Genomic DNA, 20,172 nt, shown 5'->3' with positions numbered 1-20,172 from the left:
CCTTTATAAAGAAGAAGGATTTTTTTATTGCCACTTCTATCGTGTAATCTTTTAGGGTATGAGAAAGTTGTGATTATTTTTTAGTTGATCCCATTCCCTGCAGATGAAATTTACTTCAGCACAACAGCTAAAAGCCAGCGCTCTTATAGTTCAAATCTCACATCTGCAGTGAAATTTGCAAACCACACTTCTGAGCCTCAACCCCAGACCCCCAAATCTGCATTATGTAGATAAAAATACTGCCTTATTGTCCAGGGTTGTTGTAAGATATAAAGTGGACCAAACCAGATAATATGTAAAATGCATGATTGCCTATAAATGTCTTTTTTATAATAATAAAAAGCAGCCACGAGGGTCCCCTATCTGGATCAGGGCCACAGCATGGGGAAAGGAAGTTAATTCTTTTCCCCTGAACTGTTTTTCCGACAGAAACATTGCACCCTGAAACTTCTATTTGCCCTAAGAGGGAAGCTCCTGTGTGAAATGCACCCTTTAAATGATTTAATGTCATTATTAACTTGAGTTAAACCAAAGTACATGGTCAGAATAATACACAGGGTTAGAATAAGTGTCTTGAATAATACTAATAATCAATGATAATAGTAATAAACCAAGGGTTGTATCCAATGTTAGTTTGACTCAGAGTAGTCCCATTGAAATTAATTGACATGGCTAACTTAAGTTCATTAATTTCAGCGGGTCAATTCTGAGCAAAGCATAGTTGGGTTCAGCCCAATGCCTAAATTAAATGGCCATTCATTGATTCCATCCTGCTGACAAATAATTTAATACTGGCACAATCCTAGGCATGCTTACTCAGAAAGAAGTCCCACTGTGTTCAAGGGAGGTTACTTCTTACTAGTAAGTCTGTTTTGAGTTTCAGCCTAATGCACTTTATTTCATAGTCAAATCAACCGTCATATTGTTACAGCAAGTTAATAAGAAATTGTCACAACATTCAGCACATGTAATAATTAAAGTATGGTTTAGTAATGAAACCCCAGTTAGTTTGCATTTTGCGTATGGTCACATTCGCATGAACAGTTGCTTAAGTGTAACAAACCCTCAACTGTTGTTAGTTCCTGTACTGGGCTAGTTCAAATATAATGAAAATGGACATATACCATTTCAGAGTTCAGGGACAGGGAAATGTTTTTCTTTTTTAAATGCTGCTCAGTGTAAAAAAACTGAACATGGAAATCAAGAGTATAAGGGAGAAGCCTAAAGACAGACTTTCCGAGCTACTAGCTTTCAAAATGCAGGAGAGTTTGATAAAGGGCACTATTTATTTTGTAGCTTTACACCCTTCAGTAAGCATTTCAAGGGGGGTTCATAAAGAAACAATCAACATAATAAAATAATTAAGCAACAATCAAAAGAACAGCAGTATGAAAATCAACACTATAAAAACCATCTTAGTAGGTGTTAAAGTCTCATCAGACCAAGACCAATATTATAGATAGATAGATAGATGATAGATAGATGATAGATAGATAGATAGATAGATAGATGATAGATAGATAGATAGATATGCCATTCCTTCATCCACATTCTGAAGTGCTGTAGCCCTGGGAGGACTTTACTATGTGAGTGCCCCCATCCCAATCGAAATATCTGAATTCAGATAGACTAAGAGAGGAATGAAAACAAGGAGGAAACAATACTGCTGGATCCCTTTTAAAGACAAGTACATATCCCTGTTCCTGAACCATAAAAATATATTTCAATTAGCCATTCTTCAATACAACCTGTGGTACTTGGGGGGGAAAGCACAGAAGGTGATTACTCATTTTGGGAACATCTGTATATATGTGGGGTTTGGGGGTTTTTTTAGCATTACAGAGCAATTTATTCGACCTTAAAGAGTTTAAACGGAGTTGCCACTAGAGGAAAAGCTCTGCTAGAACCAATTAAAGGAGCCCCTTAGACAGTTGCCTAACCTAAATAAAGCTTCTATCTCGAAGCTTGCCATCTTTTTTTAAAAAAAAATCCTTTTATGGTGAGTTGAGTGCAGAATGCCCCTGAATACATGCACGCATCAGTGTTACTATTCAGCCATGATTTCAGAAGGACCAAAATGAGCACAGAAGTACAGCTGCAGTTCACTTATAACTCCAGCATGGTTATAAAGCTGCTTTTTATGTAGGACACTTTGGGTCGGGGAACACATTTGTCATTTCCTTATGCTCCTGTCCCACAAGTGATCTTTGCATTTCGCCTTTTCCATTCTGTTGTGCGAAAACAGAAAAAGAAAGAAATACAATGACAGTAGCTAAGGGCGCTTCCAAACAACATATTTATTGAGCATTCATGCTGATTTGTTTGCAGGGAGATGAGGCAACGTTGGCTATTAAATGAGCACTTGTTCTGATTTGTGTGCCGGTTAAATGATGTTGCACCAAAGCTATATTATCCTACATTTTCTTATGCATTTCCCATCACTTTCCTTATTGTTCAATCTTTTGGGGAACTGGATTTGTTGAACAAGATCTCCCAAGCAACTATAATTCTGCAGCCTGAATTTGTGTTTGAATCCTACCCCCAGACAACCGCAGTCTGGAAACGTCTTATAGCACAAGACGACTTGACACTAGGGTATCCAGGTACACATTTCCAAAGAAGAGGACAATGATTTGCATAACAATTTGCACATGCTAATTTACATGTCTACATGTACATTTAGAAACAATTGCTATGATTTAAATAGAAACAGAATACATCTCACATAGCAGGGAACAAGACTGTGACCAGGTGACCTCTGTGTCTGCCTACTCAGTTCACTGCTCAAGTGGCAAACTGTGAGCAACTTCAAGACCCCTCCTGCTCTCCCTCCTTATGGTTCTTTATCTTTAAACCAGACTTGGACTGGACAGCCCTTCATATACACAGGATGGGTCTCTGTAAAGGCGGACACTCGACCAGATGAGGATGGGATTAACCCTTTTCTTTTGTGGTTCTCCAGCACCAAAGATCACAGCAATAATTTATACACAACCCCTCTTGTCCTTTCCCTGTCCATCAGCTGTTTGCCCACCATCACCTTCCTGGGAGTCTCAGTTATGCATTCTAATTTTTTAACTCCCAAATGCTAATGTTACAGTTTGAGGGTAAAGACTAAGTAATCATTGGCTATAGAATTATAGCAAAGACTGTTTGTTTGTTTTTGTTTGTTTGTTTGTCATTAAATTTATGTACCACCCTTCATCCAAGGATCACAGGGTGGTTTGCAATATAAAAACGCAGAAATACATAACATAGAAACAAACAAAATTGATAACTCCCCTACGCACACACAGTTTAAAAGACCATCAATTGTTTAATTAGCCAAAGGTTTGGGAGAAGAGGAATGTTTTTCTCCTGGAGTCTAAAGATATGGAATGAAGGAGTCAGGCAAGCCTTCCAGGAAAGAGCATTCAAAAAATGAGGAGCCACTGCAGAAAAGGCCCACTCTCGTACCTCCAACCTCCAGACCGTTCATGGAGGAGGCACACAAAGAAGGGCCTCAGATGATGATTGCAGGGTTTGAATCAGTTCCTATAAGAAGAGGCCATTCTTGAGGTATTGTGGTTCTGAGCCATTTAAGGCGCTATAGGTCAAAAGCAGTACGTTGAATTGGGCCTGGAAACTAATTGTCAGCCAGTGCAGTCAGGCCAGAATCGGTGTAACATGCTCAAACCGTCTTGCCCCAGTGAGCAACCTGGCCGCTGAATTCTGCACCAGCCTCAGTTTCCAAACTATCTTCAGAGGCAGCCCCACGTATAACGTGTTGCAGTAATTTTGTTCGCCAGCACATTTACACTCAGCAAGCAAACAAAACTCAAAGGGTTGCTTTTGGATATATATTCAAGATTAACTGCAACAAAAACAAAAAGCAGCACCTGTTGGTTATTACTTTTAATTCCTCCTTACAACCAGTGATAGAGGGGGACCTCTTAAATGGCTGCACCTGAGGGTACTTAGAAGTGCAACACAATCTTTACTCAAAACACACATATTTACTCAAAAGTAAAGCCCACTGTGTTCAATTGAGTTTACTCTGAGGTCAGTGTGCATATGAGCCCAGCATTTACAAAACTAAAAATATATGTCCTCACAATTAGATGCATAAACATAATCTAACTTCATAACCCTAACCTCAATCCAATAAATTCTTAAATTTAGGGGCAAATTTAATTTCGAATATATATCACACCGCATGATTTTTAATCACAGCAACTCAAAACAAAAACCACAATTTAAGATGAGAGATTATCAGCATAATTTCTGAGAAGTCACTTCCATCCCAAACACTAAACGCCTGCGATTAATACTGCAACAATGTCATAATGGTGCTTGGATACTGCTATGTCATAATATGCGATGTAATCAGAATGATGTAGCTGTACTTCACAAGCGAATAGCAGAAAACCTGCACAAGTGATGCTGACACGAAACCCCACACATATATTAAATAAAATAGAAACATCGCCACCCGACCCCACCCCCACTCGCCTTTCCCCCCTCTACCTCTCTCCCCATTTTCTTCCTAATGTAACACTAATGTCTCAACAAATGAAACTGATCTGTAAAAATGTTACTTGGAATATTTTTTTAAAAAAAGAATGATGTAGCTGTACTTATGCTCTACCCTAACAATTTTCATGCTGGTGAAGCACACTTTAAGACTGGATTGTAAAAATGTCCAACGTCAGGTTGTCGAGCTGAACATAGGAAAGAAATAGCGAGAGTGAATTAATGGGTAGATGGATTTCTAGTGAGCTTGTGTTGTAACAGGATGAAACAAAAGTCAACCATAAATTATGAACTTTGGGGAAATGCACTGGTAATTTTTACATATGAAATTAAGGCCTAAAATCTTTCACTCTTTAAATGCTGGCTTCTCCTCTGCTAGGAATATATTACCGGTACTTGTTTACAAAGACTTATAGAAGAGGGGAGAGTAACCTGATGTGTAGCATCCTGACTAAATCCCTTTATGTAACATAGTTAAGAAAGTTATTTGGGGACTGGGGCGCAGGGAAGACTGATGAGGAACAATTTCAATAAAAAGTGGGAGGGGGAAGAGACCACAAGATGACCTAGTTTCGAATACGTCCCAAAAAGCCCTAGTTCTGGTAGCATAAGAAACCAGTCGGAATCTGCTGAAATGGCATAACATAAGCAAAACCCAAAAGTGAACAGAAAGCATTCCGGGTGTTTTTGCATAAATCGTTTAGAGAATCTTGTTTATGAAGAACAGAGAGCCCTGCCTTTAGCGTAGATCATTTATTAATATAGGATGGGCAAGTATCGGTAAGCAATCTCTCCTGACAATCGGGACACATCTACACTGAAAATGTATGCAAGCTTTCTATCACTTTTAACTATCATTGCTCCCCATCATGACCAATGATTTCTGGAGCACATAGTTTGACGAGGTTGTTGATAATTTGTTTGGAGATCCCTTGTACCTATCGCCTCTCACAGAACTGCAGTCCCCAGGATTCCCAGGAGAGTGGTATATACATATGATCTGAGCTTTCCAATTACTTAGGATTTTTTTTACTCCTTAGCCCTGTAGCACCACCTTCTGGCAGAGGTAGAATCCCCACAGCACCATCCATCACCATGCCCCTCTTCATAATCCTGTCGTGAAATAGCTGAAAGGCTCATTGCTGAACTCTTGGGCCAGCATGTTTCCCCAGATAACAGCCCCTTTCTCTGTCAACATGATATAGCCAGCACCATGTACTAACAAGCTCTGAAGCACACCTGAAATCATAGTTTGTAACTCAAATGGGTCAGCTGACCTCCAGGCACTCCATACTGTGTATAGAGGATTGCAAATCAAGATCCCTCCTCCCTAATTAATCCACTCTGTAGTTTTACCAGTGCAAAGTGTTCAAAATAAAATACCTTACGGATACCTATCTGAGTTGATTCTGAATCCCACAACCACTTTAAATATGATGTAGCTGGTTGTAAAAAGCTTTTTCTTGTACGTCCTCAATCATCCAGCACAAAAAAACACATATATTCTAAAAAGACATATGCTCAACAGTCAAAAGTAATTATTTCCACACACACCCCTGAAAATATTGTTTATTAGGTGGGACAATTAAACATGCAGAAGGATTATTTTTATTTTTTAAAAATAGTAACAGACAACTCCTCTTTTTCCCTGCAATAAATGAGGAATAGAAATTGTACTGGGTCCTGCTAAATCCAAATATTAATAACATTTCTGTCTGTAAGCTATAGAATGAGAATGCTTTTTTAAGTTTTAGGGTCACAACTTTATTGTTTTATAATTGTATATTTTATTGTTGTAACCCATTCTGGGACCCTATGGTAAAGTGTAGGAAAGAAAAAAATATTAAATAAAAAGAACAATGTAAAAAGAACACATATTTTTATAATTAAGAAACTAAGTGGTGTGGATGGATCACAACAAAACCCTCCTGTTTGTATTATATAGTTTCCAGTGCCTTATCATGTGGCTTGCTGACTCCCTAAGTTCCAGTTCAGAAAGCCAGGTAAATTAGTTGGTTGGTATGAGCACAACAATAAAGGACAGGTGAGGCCTACTCCGATTCATCTTACCCAAAGTTATCACACAGGTTATCATGTGTGTGTGCATGTGTGCTAAGAATTCATTTCTGTGCTGGAAACTGCTGGGGAAATGTTACCTGAGAAATTCTAGTTCCCTGAAATTAGACTCTTCCAATGCGAAGATGGGCAGCCAGATTCTCCCTCTACAATAATCTTTCTAATCCTTTCCTTTCAACACTTTTGCTCTAATTATACCGCTCTATCCCAGGATTAGTGTGTTGTAAATTTTGTTCTTCGCCATCATCACCGCAAACCAATACATAGTTTGGGCTACAAAATCTATGGAGACCATCCTTATAAAACCTAGGGGCTGAGACCTTTGGAGGAAAAAGGTAGCAAACTTGTGACGAATAACTGTATTGTTTAAAATCAGGCAAAGGGTTATTAGTGAGGATGGAAGTTTTCAAAAAGACCTTCAAGAAATGAAACGTTTACAGATGGTTCTTTATTTGTTATCATTTTCGGGTTTAACCCTCATGTCATGTTATTGGGGGGGGTGTCAAATAAACACAAATTATTATAGTGTTCCTCCCGCCACAAAATGTGGAGTTTCACTGCAAAAGTGTTGCCTTTTGCCTGGGAGCAACAAGAAATTAATCTGCAGCAAGAAAGGAGGGATGGCAACCCTGCTCTCTCTATATTATATAATCACTGCAGCTGGTAAGCAGGGAGCTGGATTCAGGTTGCCATAGCATTTGGCATATTGCTATGGAGGCCGAGTTTTGGTCCACTTATCAGTAGCGATGTCAGCAGCAAAGCACAAAGCACACACATACTAGTGCGTGACAGAAGCACATGGCTAAGAGGACAAAAGCAAAACAGGGCACGAGATGCAACGGACCCAGCCTCTCACCTTTTTGGGGTACTTGTTATGATATGGTGATGACAAAAAAAAAATCTTTTCAGGTCGGTGTATTACAAGATTTTGACCACTGGAACTTTTTAAAAATCTACACACACATAAGTGTGCCACAATCAAATGCACACTTTTATATACGTAGATTTCACTCTCTCCTTAAGAATGGCCCAGGTGTAAAAGGGGCTAGGGCTTCTGCACTTTTAAGAAATGTGGAGAAGGAATGTAGGAGCTTTCTGGTATGTCACACCTGCTGAGATTCCTTGTTTAACACCATTATAAAAACGTGCAGGTGTCCTGAACTCTCTTTTTTTTCCCCCACCTGGACACCCTTGTGCCACTAACAGTGAAATCCCATATAAATCTACTCAAAACTAAGCCCAGCAAGTTGAATCAAGAGGGCCCCAAGTAAGCGGATATAGGATTGCAGCCTAAATCCCTTTAGGGCTAAGCAAAGAAAGAGTTCAAGCACATATATTTCCCACTTTGAAAGAATAAGTATCTGAGCCATTGGTTCAGTGCTGTCAACTCCAACTGCCTTTCCTATCTTTGGTACCTTGAGATCCCTATACTTGAAAAAAAACTAAACTGGAGATACTCTGGATTGATCTATTTCCACATGGAGATAACTGCTTGCTTCCTACCCTATGACACACAGTGCCAAGAATCTCAACACTCTGGTGCTACTGGGTGAGATGAGAGGAGCAATGACAGGTGGTAAGAGGAAAGGTAAGGGGCAGCCTGCCTTATCAGGGAGTGCAGAGAAGATGGAAAGAACAAGGGTCTTAAGGACATGCATGTGCACAAGCACACACACACACACACACACACAGCTGCCAGCAGACTTCTCTCTACTAAAACAATGATGATGGGTTTCTTTGGTACATCTATCTAAGCAAGAGGGGTGGGGTTGGAACCACCCAGTAGAAGCTAACCAGAAGGGTCCAAATCACAACCCCTTTGGAGGGGACTGCCAGGAGACAATAATAACTTGGAGAGTTAGAAGAAAAGGGAAAAAAAGTTATCTCCCGACCACCCTTGTTGATTTGGTCCCACAAGCTGCTCTTAAAAGCACCTCCAGGGATGTTTGGCTTGGATGGCCACAGAAAAGGAAGGGTCTTCCATATTTTCAATGTTTAAAAAGCAATCACCACCACAACAGGAGGTCTCCCTCTTTTGGGGTATATAACATGTACGTAACACGCATACTCAGCAGCCCTCCTGTGTCTGTCTGGCGTCAGGATTTGCCTTCTACCTATGAAAAGGAGGCCACAGTGCTCTGAGTGATGGGTGGCAGAGAATAGCAGAGGGAGGAGGTAACGAGTCTCCAACAGCGCAGTCATATATTTAAGTCTCATCGAGTTCAATGGGGCTTACTCACAAGTAACTGGGTTGGCAGCCTAGGCGGCCCTCTCTTGGGCAAGGAATTTCGAGACGTTGCAATTAGGTTCCAATTAATGAGGTGGGAAAGAGATCGATAGCTTTGCTTCCCAACTGTTGAGGCATTGCCACCCCAGATATCCCTAAGAATGTTCCACTTCCTCTACTAACAGCGCAAGGCTATGCGGACGTACTTGGAAGTAAACTCCACTGCATTCAATTGTGGGTAAGTGGGTACGTAGGACTGCAGACGGCCACCACACAGCCCTTTCCTTTGGAGTTGAACTTAGTGGAAGTTACTTCCGAGCAAACATGCACTGGATCGGGCTGCAAAATCCTGAAGGGAATGGGCATTGGGAGGGGCCCCGAAAATGACCCCAACTCCTCCATGCTTCCAAAAACATGGTAGTTTTTTTTTTTATGAGGAAGGTTAGCCCGCCCTGGAAGAAGCAACGATGACGAGAACTGAAGCAACAACCCTCGGTCTTGCAAACTCCTGGACGTCCCTCCTGCCAGCTCCACACGCTCTTCCACCACCAGAAAGCAACTTTGCCTTGCTTAATATTGCTGGCCAAGGATAAGGCTGGGGGAGAAAAAGCGTGGGGGGTTGCTTGGTGGGCTTGTTTTGTTTCCCGCGACCACCAGCCTTGACAAGATCACTGCATCAGATCTCTCCTCATGTCACCCGCGGTCCCATCTGCGTGGTGGCGGCGGAGGACCATCTCCCACCACCCTTTCCCCTCCCGCTCTTCACGTTGCTTTCTCCAGCATCTTCAGAAGAAGGAAAGGACAGTAAGGGGGAGAGTGGGGAGGAGAGGGAGACGGAGGGAGGGGGGAGACAACCTCTATCCAGAGACCCCCCAGTCTTACCTTGGTGGTTTTCTTCTGGGATGTACATCCTCTTGTTTTCATTGACCATTTAAGTAGAGGAACGAGGAGCACCCCCCAAAAAAACAACCCAAGCAGGAGTCCAGGGTTTTAATTCCTCCAAATCCAAAAGAAAAAAAAGAAAAGAAAAAGCAACAGCAGATGGGGTGAACAGTTCACGGAAGAAACCGGAGCTTCTGCGACGATTAAAATTCCCCCGTTCGGTTATTACCTGATTCCCATGATTGCATCAAAGCCCAAAAACTGATCCTTTCCACTACTGCCTCCTTTAGTGCAATTGCAAAGCATCCTCAGAGAACATCCGGGACCCTGCCAAAGAATTGAGCCCAGCACCTCTGGCCGCTGCTCACACCGTCGAGAAGCGGCAGAAGGAGAAGCGGCTCCTTTAGATCTTTATTGTTTGTTTGTTTTAAAAAGAGGAGACGGTGGGGGGAGAGGAGAAAAGATCAGCAAGGGAAAGGAAGGTGGGAGAAAACAGCCGAGGGCAGGGGAGGGGGGACACTCATACGCATCCAAGAAGAGTGCTGGAGCGGGGTGGGGGGTGGGGAGAGAGAATATCTCAGGAGGGTTCAAGTGTCTTTCTTGCTTAGATCCACCAACTAGGAGAGGGAAGCAAGCGGGGCTGAGAGAAAAAGGCGACCTCGAAGAGCTGTTCCAAGGCGGCTGCTTCTCCTCTTCGAAGCCAATTCCGCGCGCTCTGTTGGCAGGGAGCTGTTTCTGCAGAGAGAGCGAGAGAGCGCTAGTCCCAGCCCCTCACTCCCTCCCCTCCCTCAGCAGAAGACTCGCTCCCGCTTCTCTCCCCCTCCCCTCCTTCCTCCTTTAGACAGACAGACAGACACCATGAACACTTTCAGATGTTCCAGCTGCTGCGGCGGCGGCGGCAGCAAGCCCCTCCCCTCGCTTTTTTTAGGAGCCGGAGGACTTGATCTGAAAGTTTAACATGCCTCCCTCTGCCCCTCGCTCCCCTCCCCTCGGCTCACTGCGCCTGGCGGTGTGTTTTTGCCGCTGCCGCTGCTGAAACATTTTCTACAGACATGACGTCAAGAAGGCAAGCTGAATCTGGCTTGCATGGGGAAAAAAAGTGGGGAGGGGGGATCGTGGTAGGTAAAATGGGGGTTTACGTTTTTTTTCAAAAAAGTAACAGACGGTTAGCAGGTTCCCCAACGAAGCAGGTCGCCTCTCTTCTCCGCTCTAGCAACCCTGACACACACCAACCACATCGACCCCCTCCGTGCGATTTGTCAATATTGTGCTCTCTCTTTTAAAAAAAAAAAAAGCCTGCAATTTTCCAGCGCTGAAATTTATCTGTGATCTGCATGTTAAAGAAGGGACAAAATAATGTTGCTAGAATCTGTAGCAGCTTTATTAGAGCGGCGTGTTTTGTTTTGTTTTTAGGGGCGGGGTTGAACACACACACACGCACCCAATAACAATAAATCATCACAATAGCAATAAAAGGGTTGCTGGTGTGTTGCATTTGATCAGTTGTTGCCGAGAAGCTTGGTGTACACCTACACACAGAGAGAGAGAGAGAGAGAGAGCGCTAGCAGAGGCGAGAGAGGAGGCACAGATGTTGAAACGGATTAACTGAGCCGAGATTTTCCAAATCCACAGTAGACACACCGAAAAAAAATAATAAAAACCTGAGGTTGGAAGGAGAGATGGAGGGGACGTTCCTCCCCTCCACCCAGCGTTCCACCTCCATCCTGCCTGTCGCTGGGGTGGGAGTCCGCTCTCTTTAGGCGTCCCCACCTTTCCCAAAGCAGCCGAGATGCTGATGGCTCCTGGCCAGCCCGCTGGGAAGCCAGGCAGGCAGGCAGCGCGTGTGTGGCGCGCCTTATGTGGGGCTCTCGCAGGGCTGCCATGTTAAACAAGCGGTGCAGAGTGGATCGTGCCGTGTGTGTGTGTCTACGTACACTGCACGTCCCCCTTTATCCAGGCATGCCGCCACCTCTCCATCGCAGCGATCTGAGAAGCTAATCGGGTCTGAGTTGCGCACTTGGGGGGTTGCTGGCTAGCGGAGCGCCGCGATTCTCCGAGAAGCCGGCGAGGCGCGTCGAGCTCCCGGCTTTGATATGTGTTTACTCGGAAGCAAGACGCGCGGAACGCCCTGTTCCCTATGTTCCCAATACACGCGCGTTGCGTCCGGGCTGCGCGCTTACGCATGAGTAAGCCCCGCAGAATTCAGTGGGACTTGCACCCCAGCAGTGCGTAAGGGCAGGCCGCTAACCAACGGCTAAAATCCAGGCTTACAGAGCGCGATTCGTTGCTAGAGGCGCAGCAGGAGTAGCTCCTTGGTTCGCTCGCCTTTGCGAACAGATCCGCTCCTGACACGCTTATTCGCTGCACCGCGAGAGGGTCTGCAATGCGAATAAGGTTTAGGGTTGGAGGGTCTTCTCAGTCACTGGGCGGTGGGAGGCTGGGGGCGGGACAAGCGGGAGAACTGAGGGGCTCGTGGCGAAGGCGGCAACGCGCGAACTTTTCCCGGCGAAGTTTGCTAGAAAAAGTCCCTTTGCCTTGAATACTTCGCAGCAGACATCTTCGGGAACAGGGCGGCGACGGGAGAGCGAAGCAGTTTTAAAAGCGCAGCGGTACATTACTGTGAACGACACACAGCCAACAACAGGTTGGGGAAGAGGAGAAAACAAATCTCAAAAGGAAATTAACAGCACTTAGTTGTCCAAATGCCCCTCCTACCGCCGCCATTCGCGGTACAGCTGCTCAATTTTTAATCCCATCACAAGTGTGATCACAACACTTTCTCTGTCCTGTTGTCCTAGCAGGCTTTCCAAGTGTTAGCAATTGACCAGAAGGTAGTGCTTTTGAAATAGGCAGGCTCTTCTTGATATGAGCGAGAGATGGAGGATTAAAGCATTAACTGATTTGTCACTACCAGAATCTGGTACCTGCTGCTAAAAATCCATCTGCTCTGTTCGAAATCTGGAGGGTTACAAATTCCTGGATTTGACAAAAGAGTGTGAGTAGTCCAGGATATTTAGGGGATGTGTTTGAATGAGAGCTAAATGGTTAAAGAAAGGAATTCCTTGAGTGGAACAGAGTTAGACTTCCCACCATCCCAGACAATGAACATTTAATCTAGGTATGAAGGGGACAACAGAGGACAAGATGGTTGGACAATGTTCTCAAAACTACCAACATGAATTTGATGAAACTGCGGGAGGTAGTGGAAGACAGGAGTGCCTGGCATGCTCTGGTCCATGGGGTCACGAAGAATCGGACATGACTAAACAACAAAATCCCTGCCTGGACAGAAAAAAATAACATGTTTGGCATCTGCCTGGCTACTGTAAGCACAGGATGCTGGACTGAATGGGCCTTTGGTATGATCCAGCAGAGCTCTTCTTAAAGCTAAAGGTAAAGGGACCCTTGACCATTAAGTCCAGTTGTGGACGACTCTGGGGTTGCGGCACTCATCTCGCTTTATTGGCCGAGGGCGTACAGCTTCCGGGTCATGTGGCCAGAATGACTAAGCTGCTTCTGGCGAACCAGAGCAGTTACTGCAATTCTTACGTTATTCCACAATTGGCTTTAATCTTTGTTAAAACACCAGTTTCACTGCAGGTGCCATATTTAATATCATGTGTGGTTAATACTTTTAAGTCTGTAAATTAACAGCATTAAAGGATACACTTTGTGGAGCTCTGATGTGGGATGGCATATTTGGATGTATGATGGAGTGTTTAAACTGTGGCTTCATCCAGGGCTGGCCCTCCCATGGGGCAAGGTGAGGCTGTTGCCTCAGGTGGCAGGATCCACAGGGGCAGCAGATCCAGGTGTAGAACTTTCTCCCCCCCCCCTTGTTCCCAATGTAGATCTTCACTCACCCCTTTTTCCCTGGCGGGGAGGGAGGCACCATTTTGCATTTTTCCACAGGTGCAAAAATGTATTGGCCAGGCCTCTATCTATGCTCAACCTTTACCCATCTGTCTATATTGAAAACCCTCAAACATTACCCTCAAACAGTAATATGCCTTTCTTCCAAAGAAAGCAAACCTGTACCCCTGGAACATCTCGCTGCTTGGAGTGGGGGCAGGCATAACAATATGAAATGTGGGAAACTCTCCCCAGTTTCTTAGAGCTAGCTACATTCCCTGGCTCCCTGTTTTCTGGCTTCCACATTTATTCATTATGCACATACTTCCTACCAAGAACCCACCATTTCTTCCTGACCTTAAACCTTCTGCAGTAATTTATTCCAGCTCTTCATTCTTCCTGGCTTCCCCTTTCCGCAGATCCCTACTTCTTCTAAATCTCTTCCCTCAATCCTCTGCCTTTCCTCTTCCACCATTTATGCCATTTGAATTCATATGGTTTTTATCTGGAATGGAAGCTGCTCTGAAAAGGTTTTATATGTGAATAAAAGAATATGAAATACTACCCCCAAAAAAGCACCCTCACTTGGGTCTCTGCTTCTTAAACTGCTATTTATTCTGTTACTCCTGCCTGCTCTTCCCCATTGCTTCTTTGCTCAGCACTTCCACTCTTCCTATCCTTTCCTACCTACCCATCAAGGTATTTTGCCGCCCTGAATAGTTGCAATGTACACTCAGAAACCTCTCCCCAGGATCATGAACTTAAGCAGGATGGTAGTTGTAATGATGATCTGATGACAATTCTCTAAGGGTATACACATGGCCTTAGAGACAGAAAACTGTTACCATCCTGATCACTAAAAAGGCACAGCTTCCTATGAGGCAGTAACAGTCACATGGACAACATACATGCACATGCAGCATCCCACACGAGGAAAACTCAAGTGGAAAAGGCCCTTAACACTGCCCAGGGTCGCTATGGATAGAAGAGACGTGCATTTTGCTTAGAGCCAAAACATCTTTCTGTTCAAGCAATGTGGGCTGTTTCCAAGAAGAGATTATTGTTCTCATTGCTCGGAGATGCTGATAAACAGGAAGGAACAGGTAATTATGAGGACACTGACAGTGTCATCCTATGCATGTTTACTCAGTGGTGCTTATTCCCAGATAGAGGGGGATAACTTCCACAACACAATTTGAGTTACGTCACCACAATGTGATTTCCTCTCTCTTTGATATTCACATGGTCAAGTGGCCTATGACAGTAGCACCTTAAGGCAGGGGTGGCTAATGTGTTCTCCAGATGTTGTGGAATGTTAATTCTCATCAGCTCCGACCAGCACAGCCAATGGTCAGCGATGACCGGAGTTGTAGTCAAGCAATAACTAGAAGGCAACAAGGCAGCCACACCTGCCTTAAGGCTTATTCAGGTGGCCAAGAAGATATGTAAGCACAACTTGAGTATGACACTATTGTATATTATACATGACTTTCGTTCTCATTTTGTCGTGGAGATATACTTTTCTGTTGTTTTTTAAGAAACCTCATCTCCCCCAGATCTTTAACATGATTTTTTTAAAAAATGGAATAACAGGCTTTTGTGGTGTTTTTGTTTTTTAAAAAAATTCTCCCTATGTGGCTCAGGAAGCCACAAATTTATGGACTGCATTAGTCTGATGTCATCTTCCAGCCAAATCACATATGTACACAGGCACATGCGCAAGTTGTCCTTTCCATCTAGAAATCTCTCTCCTGTCCTCTTGCCTCTGCCTGCCAAAGTTCCCATCATGGGACACTATTCAGTCCAATTACTGCAAACAAGACTTGGTAGAAAAACAGCACAGAAAGCATATATATATATATATATATATATATATATATATATATATATGAATGAAGTTGGCACTAATTACTTTAGCCCAAGGAAATTTTTATCATAAAATTAAAGTTGCCTGATTCAGCATTTCTTCAGTCAGTAACTTACTACAATAAAAGAGTTACACAGTGGAGCCAAATGTGCATTCATGATGTGGTAAGAAAAAAAAGAAAAGAAACCTAGCCAGCAACCTTAAGAAATGAAACACATCAGCTTTCACTTCTATGACCTCATGCTAATTTTGATAATAGAAATAGGAACATGCTGCTGTGTGCTACCTCATATTGTGCTGTCTGGAGAGGGTATTATTGTGTGCACCTATTCATTTATGGGTACTTCCAGATGACCTGTTTATTGAGCATTCATCCTGATTTGTTTGCAGGGAGACATGGCAATATTTGCTGTTTAATGAGCATTCATTCTACTGTATTCTGTTTGCAGGGAGGTTAGATGACATGGTACCCCTGACATGGCACCCCTGTCAGGGAAGAAGGTGGGGTATGTATGTATGTATGTATGTATAAATAAATAAATAAATAAATCTCCCACACTTTCCAGTGCATTTTCCTGTCACTTTCCTTACTGCAAAAAAATGCAATTTGTGGGAGAAGCGGCTTTGTTGTGCAAGAACACTAACAGACTTTAATTGTGTAACCTGAATTGCCAGTACCTTACGGAATCCCACCCAAAAAGAACAGCAGTGTCCCTATGACCACTGACCTTTGACCTTCTACTTTGTCATGTTCATTATCTGAAGGCAGCCCTGTATAGGGAAGCTTTTAATGTTTAATAGACTATTGTAATATTCTGTTGGAAGCCGCCCAGGGTGGCTGGGGAAACCCAGCCAGATGGGCGGGGTATATTATTATTCTTATTATTATCCTTATTACTATTACTATTATTATTACTACTACTATTATTATTATTATTACTACTACTACTATTATTATTATGGCTGGCTGGTTGGGTCTATTAAAGTGTGGCAGAGATAGTTTGGTGTAGTTAACACAAGTGTTGGACATAGCTTAGGAGATAGGTATTCAAATTATTCCAGCTCTGAAGCAAACCGGGTGGCTTTGTGCAAGACACTCCCTCTTAGGCTAACCTGCCTCTCAGTTTTGTGGTGAAGGCAAGTGAGATAATAAGCCACAATATGCTGCTTGAAGGAAAGGTAGAATAAAAATGCTGTTAGTAATGCAATACTGTGTTGAATTGTTCACAATATATGCTTCTGAAAGATTTGTAACATTTCTTCTTATAGAATACAATGGAATTGTCTATTCCCACTAAAAAAAATTGCCACCTTGAACATAAGTATAGGCTTGCAAGTATCTTAACAAGTAAGTGTGAATGAATCAGTAATCATTAAAATGACACTTCCTGAAGTGGATGAAATGGAGAGAAAGGTCATTTTCCAACTATCACTATTTTATAGGGTGGGTCAATAGCAAGGTTTAATATGGTTTCAAATTGGATGGGGGACTACATGCTGAGATTCCCGCATTGCAAGGGGTTGGACTAGATGATCCTTGGAGTCCCTTCCAACTCTACAATTCTATGATAATTTTATGTTTGCATAATTAAAATGAATTAAAGAGCTTTGATGCTATGGTGCAACATACCCACTTAAAAAAAACATCAGGAACATGATGGGAAAATGCACTACAGTGTGGAATAATAATCAATTGAATCTATTTTCCAATACCTTGAACTTCAATGCTGTATTCAAACTAGCTGATGAGCAATGTCAGTCTCTCAGAGGTGATTCTGTCACGGTAAGGAAACTCAGTTTTGGGCAAGAATAGCCTAGATTTACCAAGCCATTAATTTAACAAAGATACAGCCACAGTCTTATTAATATGGGAATGAGCCCAAACTAGGCAGCAATCCTATACACAGGAATCCATCTTACTGTGCAATGTTTTACATGCCTGCTTAGAAGTACCAGTGGGGCTTACTTCTAAGCAGGCATGTAAAACCTCACTTTTATTCTTTTGAAATCAATGAGAGTTAAGTTAGTTTGACTCAATTCTCCCATTGGTTTCAACAGTAACTAGTTTTGTTTGGATCCAACTCATTATCTTTATCTAAATAGAAATGCAGTTTCTAATGTTCTGTATCCCATGCACTCAACGTTCTGTCACACTTCATAATGACTAAGGAAGATCTACCAGCAATTTCTTACTATTTTAAACTGTTATGTTAATTTTATTACCTTATAGTATATAAATACCAAATAATAAATCAATAAAATAAATTATTGGAGTACAATCCATTAGGAAACACTGCTTTGCAAACTCTGTTAGAACTACCATGGTCAACACTCATTCCTTTATTGTGGACTTGGTTGGAAGACCAATTTGAAACTTGTAACTGTAATATACGATAAATAAGCAGCAAGTTTATTTAGTTAGGTTACATTACCTGTCATTGACTTATCTTTGATTTTTTAAAATGTATTGTTTTTGAGTGCTGCTTAACATCTCTTTTTGATGTGTGATGGATGCTACTACTACTACTATTAGTAGTATTATGCTTTGCAACCACATGCTAGATAAGCAAGAAGTGGGGATGGAGGGAATGAATCAGAATTGTTAGAAGAGGAAGACAATCTTCTTGGTGGATTAAGTTTTACATTGAGTTCAGGGATTACTTGTGCTCACTGGAACTAGTAATGCAGAAGGCAGAGATGCCAACAGTAACTAGTGTTCTAAATCACAATGCCAATCACCCTAAAAGGACATCTTTCAGGGGTGTGTGTGATCATTTGTTATTCCACATGGGCTCAGCATGGAAGTCAGAGCTACCGTTATGCAAAATCAACAGTTACTCACCTTGCTTCCTGTTTCCTATACTAACATCTATCCAGGTGATAGGAGGAACCACCCATGTGATAGTTGGAGAAACAAGAAATGCAGATGCAAGGGAAGGATCTTCATCACAAAGTGTTTTTAAAAACAAGCATCATTTCGCTTCCTTAAATAGTCTTCTCCATAACAATTTTTCATATGGCTACTGCATATTTTATCTTCCTAGGCCTATTTTTAGTAGATTATCTTCACACTCTTTTGGGAAGTTATGCTTTATACTATAGCACCACAAGAGGATAAATGTTTCATACACACAGAAAGAGAAGACAAATTATGCATCCTGGGAAATAGATGGTAATGTCATTAAATTGGCCTTCTCTGTGTGTGTGTGTGTAGGAACAGAGAAGAACAGCCTGATCCTAACCATAGTTATTCAGAAGTAAATCCCACCGAACTCAATGGGATTTAGGCTGCAGTCTTACACCCACTGATCTGGGAGCGGTGGTGGATTGATGGTCTATGCAGCCCTGTGTAGTCCTTTTGGGGGCCCTTTGCAATCAGCTACATAAACATGGCTACGCCTGAAAATTTGATGGAACTAAATGCATAAGCATAAGTGAGTTAATAACTTTTAATGTACTATTATATTACTATACATTGGAATCTGCTGACCTGCTGGACTCTGCCACCTGAGGCAGTAGCCTCATGGCCCTGCTGCTGTAGCATGAGGACCTTCAAGGAAACAATTCTGAGGATGTTCTTGGGTCTACCAGAAAAGTAGACCTGCCAATGGGGCTGGATTGCCATTATACCAACAGGAGGGAGGGAAAACTGCACAACCAGGACTGAGAGCCAACAGCTTCATTAACATACAGATTTACTGTCACATTGTTTTTCTGCCTGGAGAGAGAAGCAACCTGCTGGCCATGGCAATACTTTGGGACTGAGATTGGCTGAATGGTGCCCCTCCCTCAACTCACAGTCAGAAGGCAAAGCTTTAGGCTTGGCTGTGATGTGACCTCAAGGGGGAAAAGGTTGCAGGTGAGTAAATGTGGCAAGCTGGAAGGTAAGCTAGAACCTTTCTTTCAGATGGACTAGGGTTATTTAGATTGCTTTACTTACTTGACTGAGCCTGGAAGTAAATCCACATCAAGGAACAGGGAGGGTGTATACATTTGTAATGCATTTGCTGAAAAGGTTGATGACTATGGAGCTAAATATGTTTATTCCTGATCAGTGCTGTGTGGTGGCTACTACTGAAACTTTAACCTAGTCCTGTTTAACCAGGGATGAGTACAGAAAAAGAACTGGTGACTGCATGGTTCCTCTAATTCAGCTCAGTGCAATGTTTGCCCTCTTTTCATTACAGCATAGAGCACCGTTAATTCAGACTCAGTATATAATTTACAATACCCCTTCTGTGATGCTATTCCTTAATCAGTATTCCTTCCCTCTACTACATTGATGCCTATGATTATTCTTCCCTGTGTGACCACGTTGTATCTACTTTAGATGAGTCATATTCTATTGATTCCAGTCAATTATTGTATGGCAACAAGACATGCTGGTTTCAATTATATCCTTCAGTCTAAAGTGAATTTTTCCCAGGGTCATATAACCTACAAGACTGATTACCAAACTCCAAAGCAACTTCCTAAATGTTGATCATAGTAAGATGATGTTTCTATTCAACCCGCACTTAGTGAATGAGGCTGGGAGAAAGAGGCTGTGTACACATACGCACACAGCCTTTGAAACACACAGGGGTTATCTTATGTACGTAACAGTTTACAACTGTTCTCGCATCTTTATAATCTAAAGCAGCAGCTACTATCTGTGTTGTCTGTACAGGTCAGCATGTTTTCAAACTAGTGCTCAACAATGTTCTCTATTACCCTCCTGTCAATTAGTGTTTCCACAGACCTTTTCTTTCTTATA

The 20,172-nt window shown here is 42.5% G+C and overlaps 1 protein-coding gene across 38 annotated transcripts in view; it reads right to left on the bottom strand.

Annotated features, from left to right (window-relative positions):
* Positions 1-20,172, bottom strand: part of CACNA1C (calcium voltage-gated channel subunit alpha1 C) — a 522,932-nt gene that overhangs the window by 455,841 nt on the left and 46,919 nt on the right. Inside the window, exon 1 of one of the 38 annotated variants that reach the window (XM_053405800.1) lies at positions 9,698-10,512. The exons of the other annotated variants lie outside the window; for them this stretch is intronic. Coding sequence (XP_053261775.1) covers positions 9,698-9,746 — 49 coding nt within the window. The 5' untranslated portion in view covers positions 9,747-10,512. Of the gene's footprint in view, positions 1-9,697; positions 10,513-20,172 lie in introns of those variants that run through there. 38 annotated transcript variants of the gene reach the window in all.

This window comes from Podarcis raffonei, chromosome 10 (assembly GCF_027172205.1).
Source record: "Podarcis raffonei isolate rPodRaf1 chromosome 10, rPodRaf1.pri, whole genome shotgun sequence".
Lineage (NCBI taxonomy): Eukaryota > Metazoa > Chordata > Lepidosauria > Squamata > Lacertidae > Podarcis > Podarcis raffonei.
This window is presented reverse-complemented; position numbering and strand designations above follow the sequence as displayed.